Below are 8,022 nucleotides of genomic sequence, written 5' to 3'. Positions count from 1 at the left end.
TCCGGTGAGAGAAAAAAGTTGGCCCGGCTGAAATGTAACGCGTCTAACATTTTGGCTTCTTGTGGGAATCTAGCCGTTTGAAAGCTTAGAAATCAACAAAAATTTAATTTTTTTTTAAAATTAAATAAATCAACCTTATATATATGCATACACAACTCAAACACATTTTTATCCATCTATCTTCTTCCTCTTCTTATTTTCTTCATCTTTTTCTTTCAACACAACTACATACATATACGTAATCTCCTACAAAATCACAATATGGATTCCGATGATTCATCTTCATCTGGATCTTCTAACGGTCACGACGATTACAAAGATCGTGTCCAAAATGCGATTCTTCGAGCTGCCGAACTACTTGAACGGCGGGTTGCTGACCAACCTACCCCAATCATTCACCGAAGGGTACCAGTTGACCGCAATCGTATTGAAGCACATGCGCGTTTGATGCATGACTACTTTGATGATCAACCGCGATACAACGCGAGACTTTTCAGAAAAAGGTTTCGTATGACAAAACCTTTATTTATGCGGATAGTTAGTGATTTGGAGGCTAGGTACCCATATTTTCAGACGAGATATGATCGGGCTGGGAGAAGAGGGTTCGCCGGGGTACAAAAGTGTACATCTGCAATTCGTCAATTGGTATACGACGCGAATAGTGATTTTCTTGACGAGTATTTGCAGATGTCTGGGCGGACATCAAGAGAAGCATGTCTACAATTTTGTATCAGTAACATTATTTTTACAAAATGTATATAGTTAATAATTTATAGTACGTATATACTTATTTAAAATGTATATTTACAATGTATACACTTATGTATGTATATATTTATCATTCAAAGGTATACGGGAAATTTATGGGGCAACATACCTACGGAGGCCAACTCCAACCGATTTGCAACATATATACTATGTCCATGAACAACTGCTTGGTTTTTCTGGAATGATTGGTAGTATTGATTGTATGCATTGGCCATGGGAGTTGTGTCCGGCGGCCTGGAGAGGTACTTACACGAGCGGTCATGTAGGTAGACCGTCATTGATACTGCAGGCTGTAGCATCGAACGATCTATGGATTTGGAATGCTTATTTTGGACAGCAAGGTTCGCACAATGATATCAATGTGTTTGAAGCATCGCCGATTCTTGAGGAAATTATTAACGGCTTGGCACCTAGTGGTAAAAGTTTAATTACAAATGTTTAATTATTAATGTGTATTCGTAAATATTTATTTATCTTGAGGAAATTTTTGTATGTTTTTTTATTTTATTTGCAGTACAGTTTTCTGCAAACGGAAACCATTACGAGAAGGGCTACTATTTGGGAGACGACATCTATCCCTAATATGCTACATTTGTGAAGACATTTTCCGACCCGATTGATGAAAAAAGAAAGCTTTTTAAGAAAAAACAAGAGTCGGCACGAAAGGGTATTGAGCGGGCTTTCGGTGTGCTTAAAAAATGATGGAAGGTTCTAAAACACCCGGCATTATATTGGAACAAAAAAGCCATTCAGGATGTTTGTTATGCTTGTATCATATTACATAACATGATTCTGGAAGATGAAGGCAAAGCCGTGTGCCAAAACTATAACGATCAAGAACCGAGCCTAAATCCCGATTATTGGAGGCACCAAACTCCAATGGAAGTTCGGATCCAAAATCTGCATGCTGTCAAAAACCGAGAAACTCACAACATGCTAACGGCAGATTTGGTTGACCATCTTTGGGCGAACACACCACATGACTTCGAGCCTCCAACCGATCCCTTCGCCGATCTTCGAGATTATGTTAGCACCGACGATGACGACTCTGATTAGCTTTATTTCAAGTTTTTATGTATTTTTTAAGTGTGATGTTTAGTTTTTTATTTAATAAAAAGTGTGATGTTTTATTATTTAATAAAAATTATTTAGTTTTTTTTATGTAATAAAGTAGTTTATTTTATTTAATTTATTTACAAAAAAAATAAAATATTAGGGAATGCCTCAAAGGGCATTCCTCCACCCCAAGAGAATGGGGGAATGCCCCTTGTGATTAGAGTGGGACACGTGTCAACATATGGATGGAGGAGGGGCATTCTATGGATGCTCTACTCCTCCTAATCTAATAACCCTTGAAATGAGCACTCTTTTCGACTAAATCTCACCATGTAATTTTGTTCTAAAAAAAAAAAGTTTTAGTGACCCATTAGTCTAAAGACAAATAATGCCCCATACCAATCAAATCAACTACCCAAGGTGTTAACTTACCTCCTACTCACCAAGTACCAGGCCGATCACCTAGAAATAAAGCATTGTGTGTAATTAGAGCATTCACAGTGGGAGACACTCATCCTTCAAGGACTAGTCCTTGTCAACACCACATCAGCCCAAGGATTAATCCCCCCAAAACACCCACAATGCTAGAACTAGTCTAGGACCCACCATTTATTTAACTTTACCTTTTCAACCCAATATTCTACCATCTATTTAATTATACATTTTCAACCCTCTAACTTATACAACTTCAATTTTTTTTAATAAAAACACACTTAAAAATTCCATTAAATAAAAAAAGCATACAATACAATACTAAAAAAAAAACAACACATTATTAATTAAAAACAACAACATAGTTTCACAATTTATTATTACTAAGACAAACAACAATGGATCACGGGAGACGCCAAATATGCTCGACAAGATCGTGACGAAGACCATGGTGAACCCCTCGGTCTCGAAGCTCCTTATTGGTCCGTGCGTGGACCGCCATCCTCTCTCGGAAGGTACGAACAGGTACACAGGGTGGCTCAGCTAGGATTTCTAGATCATAGGAGGTTATTGCATGACCCGAATCCTCGACGATCATGTTATGCAATATAACACAAGCATACATGGTTCGACGAAAGTAAATTATTATTTTTATTATTATTATTTGGATAAATCATTTTCATCATAAATTATTATTATTATTATTATTATTATTATTATTATTATTATTATTATTATTATTATAAACTAATCGCTCTTTACAAACAACTAATGAGAGCCACATTTAAAGAGTTTATTTAGTACATCAAAATTAAAATCGGGAGTCGGGACCCAATATTCAATGGTTTGTCATTATCCTTCCTTCCATTCCCAGAAACTAACAACATGTAGAATAATAAAATAAAATATATCTTTTAAATAAATCGGGTTCAAATTCAAATTTGTTTTCTTAGCACTTTTCTTAGTTGCAACTAACCATTCATTCCGTCAAAACTAAAACGCTTGTTGGTTAAGTGAGTCGTAAGCACAACCAATGTTGTATTGTGGTGCTGGTCTACCAATGACCGATGGTGGTGGGTGGGTGAGGGGCAGCAAGATGACCCGCTACTATTAAATTGATGAATAATAATAAAAGAAATAAAATGATGATAGAAATAAATACATATTATTTACATAAATGTATTTTTTTTCGAACATTCAAATTTTATTAAGATAAAAGCTAGCGTGAAGCTAGAGTATAGAAGGACCAAAAAATTACAAAGAGCTAAGTATAAAATTACTCTAATTTGACCAATCAATAGTGGAAAAGTTAGATCGATTTGATAGCCACGAGTAGCTAAGTGTCTTGATCTCTTTTACTGCAAACCGGAAAGATGGAGGCTTGTGATTAAAAATAAAATCATTCTGAAGCAATAACAGGGTCGTTGTGTACTTCAAAGAGTTCTTGCAAGGTTCCAGGTTTCAGAAGTGATATGTTACGCCAACCGAGGATGTGTTTCCAAAGAGAGTCGACAAAAGAGCAGTGGATGAAGAGGTGGGATGCCGATTCATTCTGGTCATTACAAATCGAACATAGAGGAGAAATAAGAGGAATGTTGCTTGATAGGAGCTGATCAATCGTCGATAGTCGGTTCATCTCGATACGCCAACCGTGCATGTTGACTTTCAATGAAGCAATACGGTTCCATGGGAAGGTCCATCGATTGGATGCAAGGGCTGCAGATTGTAGCTTGGACTTGATCGATTTCACACTAAACGAGTCAGATGTATCAGGGGTCCATCTCCACGAGTCTTCTGAGGTAGAGAGGTGAACATATGGAGCATGTGCAAAAGATCTTGTCGTTGATGGAGTTCAACTCGGCTAGATGGCAGGGTGATCAATTGCCATTCCCATTGTGAGAAATGACCATTTCCAGTACAAGGTTCCATTATAAAACAACCTTTATAACGTTCCACTTGAGCAAATTCGGGAATTTAGTATGAAGAGGGGTGTCACAACACCATGAATCGATCCAGAAACGGATTGAGTCACCTTTCCCAACCTTACCTGCAATAAAACGGATCCAGGAATGTATTTTTTTTCAACAGTGATCCAGAAATGTATTGATTTTAGATAGTTGATTTAACTATAATGTATTAAGATCTCTAGAGAAAATGACAAAATAATTGTTAAATTGGTTAATAATAATTAAAGGAAAATGATTAATCATCCTAAAGATCCTCTTCAAAATCCTTTTAATACCTTCAAATCGTCACAAGTAGATTCCACTAACTCTTTTTCCTTATCTCAACTCTTGTCTTTGTCACATGTCATGACCCTATATTTAGAAAGATTTTTAGAAGATTTAATTAGAAGAATTTATCATTACTCATAATTAAAACATGTTATAATAAACAGTTATATAGTGAAATCATATACGATCTTTATTTATTTTTATATTCTTCCATTTTTAATAAATTAATAAACTTAAATTAACTTAAAAACAAATATATGTAAAAAATAATAACAAGAATGCAAAATTGAAAAAAAAAAAGATAAACAGATTTCAACATTCCCCAACTAGCTAGCGACCACCCATAAAGGTCCCCCTACTCCCCTCTTTCTTCTAAAATTAACCATAGGGGAAACACAAAGACAAGAGTCAATCAAAAAACCAAACCAACCCCACAAACTCCAACTCCACTGTTTTTCTCTCTCTATCTAGACCCATCTCATCTCATTTTTATTTTATTCTTTCTTTTCAATCCTCTCTCTATAATCAACCATCCTACACTGGTGGTGTTAGCTGGTGGTTTGTTGGTGGTAAAGAGATGTCTCAGTTTTCTTGAACCCACCACCACTTTCAAAATTACCAAAAAAACAAAACTTTATTATTTTACAAAAGTATAACCAAAAGAACACATGGAACCAACAGATTTGCAACAAAATAATAATAATAAACAACACAAAAACAACAATACTAGTAACAACAACACAACTAGTAATAATAGTAGCCCCTCACAACCCCACAACCATCACCACCCTCACCACCATCTAACCCACCACCAGTCCATGGTGGTCCCATTTGAAAACCGATCTGTTAGTGTTACCCCATTCATGGGCTCCATTTCAAATTCTAGTAATCAAATTAGTATGGTCAATACTAATACTAGCACTAGTATTGGTGCCACTACTACATCTAGTTTATCTTCACCTTCTAATAATAATAATAATAATAACCATCAGTCACCACCGGTTGATGCTTCTCTTGCTATTGCTACTAGATCTGAGGATATTGTCCCAAAAGAAAACCCACCTCCAAAAAGGTCAACAAAAGACCGGCATACGAAAGTCGACGGCCGTGGCCGTCGAATTCGAATGCCGGCCACTTGTGCCGCAAGGGTTTTTCAGCTGACCCGTGAATTGGGTCATAAATCTGATGGTGAAACTATTGAGTGGTTGTTACAACAAGCTGAACCAGCTATTATCGCTGCTACCGGGACCGGAACGATCCCTGCTAACTTCTCGACTTTAAATGTGTCGTTACGTAGCAGTGGATCTAGTCTTTCGGTCCCGGCTTCAAAGTCGGCGCCCCATCAATTTCATGGGGCGCTGGCACTTTCACACCATCCTTTCGATCAAGAAGGGTTTTCTCAAATGATGGGGTTTCATCCACATCATCAAAACCCGCATATCTTGACCGCCGATCAAATTGCGGAAGCAATTTCGACCGGCGGTGGAGATTCAACAAATAATTATATGAGAAAAAGGTACCGAGAAGATTTGTTTAAAGAGGAAAGCAATCAAACCCAACAAGAAGAAAATGTAACAATTGGGTCTTCATCACATTCACCAACAAATAAACATTTCAAAGGAGGTATGGAACAACAGGAAACCGGGGGGTCGAGTTCTGGTAACAATATGTTGCGGCATCATGGTAATATGATGCCAACAACCGCTCACATGTGGGCGGTTGCCCCAGCGCCCACAAATGCTACCGGCAACACGTTGTGGATGTTACCTGTATCCACAACGGTTGCCAGTCCAGGCTCGGGCGCAACATCTGCGCCCGAGTCTCAACACCACCAACAGATGTGGCCGTTCCCGACCGGGTCCGGAAATACACTTCAAGCACCATTGCATTTTCTTCAAAGTAACCCAACATTTCAACAAAATTCAAGAGGGAATTCATTGCAACTTGGGTCAATGCTAATGCAACAACAACAGCAACAACCACCATCACAACATTTGGGTTTAGGAATGAGTGACAGTAATAATTTAGGGATGTTGGCAGCACTAAATGCTTATTCACGAGGTGGTCTAAATATGAATTCAGACCAAAATCAAAATCAAAATCATTCCCTAGATCACCACCAACAACATCATTCACAAAATACTGACAGTGGTGATGAAGACCAAAATGATTCTACATGAAAGAGGTAAGAAATTAAATTTACTTCATTGCATTATTAATTTACTATAATTAGCAAAAAAAAAAAAAAAGATTCCCAATTAAATTTCCCATTTCCAAAATGTTGAATTTTATTCATGGGTTTTCATTTTACTTTTTGTTTTTTAGATTTTGATATGATGTGTTGAGTGATTGGATTGGATTGGATTAAACACGATGAATGAATCAAGATTGAAGTCAAGAAAATGAAAAGGTATATGGTTTGGGTTTCCTTCATTTAATTATCATCTTGTTTTTAAATATTTATTAAGTAGTGTTTTTTTAGTTTTTGGGAAATTATGAGTTGATTGTGGTGAAATGTAATTTGGTAGGTTTGATGGAAAGGGATAGTAAGGAAATTGAAGAGAGATTGTATAGAATAGAAGGAAATATTGATTTGTGGTTATTTAGTAGTATTAAAAATTATTAATTTGGTTTGTTAATCTCTATTTGAAAAGTGAGGGAAAAAAAAGGAAAAAAGAAAAAAAAAGGGAGATATTCAAAAATAAGTGTTCAATTATTGAAAATTTGGTTTGTTATTATGGGTATGTTTGACACAAAAGTTTAGAGCTGGGCTGTAGTTAAGGGCTGGAGTTTGGGGCTAGGGGCTGAGGCTTTTTTTTCGACTCTTTTCCGACGAGTTTTTATTTTAAAGACCTTTTGGGGCTTTTAGGAATTTTTCGAAGTTGGGGCTTTTGATTTTTTATGTTTTACCAAACAGGGCTATAATTTTCAAAGGAGCTTATTTTTAAAAGCTAAGGGCTTTTTAAGCCCTTAAAAGCTCTTAAAAGCCCTTTGCCAAACAAACCCATAAATTTCTTCTGTTCTTTTGCCAATTCGTATCATTATACATATCTTTATGTATGTTGTACAACTTTAAATTATTTTGGATTTTATCTCCAATACAAGCATTTATCATTGTTTCGGGAAAAATTCAAAGACGAAAAATATATGTATTTTTCTTTTTAAAAATATCACAAAAATGCCGTACTTTTACTCCCAATACATACAGGCAAGTATATACCATATATAGACATAATCTTTTTTTCTTTGGAAATATCGCAAGTTATTACAATATAATAAAAGTCTGTAATGTTTGACTAGACAATTTGTTTTCTAGTGATTATTGTATTTTGACTTAAAAAATAAGTTTGGTCATGGGTAAGAGATTATATATATAGAAAAGGAAAATGATTAATTCTTTTAGTAAAATACTTTAAAAAATTTTATAACTATTAAATGGTGACATGTAAAAAAATCAGGAGGACAAGATTATAAAATACAGTACAAATTTGTAGATAACACATGCTTATAGTATTAAGAGGATTTTTAGGTT

The 8,022-nt window shown here is 35.7% G+C and overlaps 2 protein-coding genes across 2 annotated transcripts; both read left to right on the top strand.

Annotated features, from left to right (window-relative positions):
• The first annotated feature begins 261 nt into the window (after positions 1–261).
• Positions 262–1,350, top strand: LOC122596811. The gene is made up of 3 exons (XM_043769459.1): positions 262–733; positions 849–1,184; positions 1,283–1,350. Exons 1-3 carry the CDS (start codon positions 262–264, stop codon positions 1,348–1,350), a joined length of 876 nt encoding a protein of 291 aa, XP_043625394.1.
• A 3,729-nt stretch (positions 1,351–5,079) lies between these two features.
• LOC122598172 (transcription factor TCP8-like) lies at positions 5,080–7,129 on the top strand. Its single transcript, XM_043770771.1, has 2 exons — positions 5,080–6,675; positions 6,816–7,129. Exon 1 carries the CDS (start codon positions 5,159–5,161, stop codon positions 6,668–6,670), a length of 1,512 nt encoding a protein of 503 aa, XP_043626706.1. The 5' UTR covers positions 5,080–5,158; the 3' UTR covers positions 6,671–6,675; positions 6,816–7,129.
• Positions 7,130–8,022: the final 893 nt, after the last annotated feature.

This window comes from Erigeron canadensis, chromosome 4, assembly GCF_010389155.1.
Source record: "Erigeron canadensis isolate Cc75 chromosome 4, C_canadensis_v1, whole genome shotgun sequence".
NCBI classification, from domain to species: domain Eukaryota; kingdom Viridiplantae; phylum Streptophyta; class Magnoliopsida; order Asterales; family Asteraceae; genus Erigeron; species Erigeron canadensis.
Note: the sequence above shows the minus strand (reverse complement) of the source record. Positions and strands in the feature narration are given on the sequence as shown.

Bases quoted from the DNA above. Each gene is read 5' to 3' on its own strand.
- LOC122596811 (XM_043769459.1), top strand. From the start codon at position 262: ATGGATTCCGATGATTCATCTTCATCTGGATCTTCTAACGGTCACGAC. The intron at 734-848 runs GTAACATTATTT...TATCATTCAAAG, and splicing joins ATGTCTACAATTTTGTATCA to GTATACGGGAAATTTATGGG. The intron at 1,185-1,282 runs GTAAAAGTTTAA...TTTTATTTGCAG, and splicing joins TAACGGCTTGGCACCTAGTG to TACAGTTTTCTGCAAACGGA.
- LOC122598172 (XM_043770771.1), top strand. From the start codon at position 5,159: ATGGAACCAACAGATTTGCAACAAAATAATAATAATAAACAACACAAA.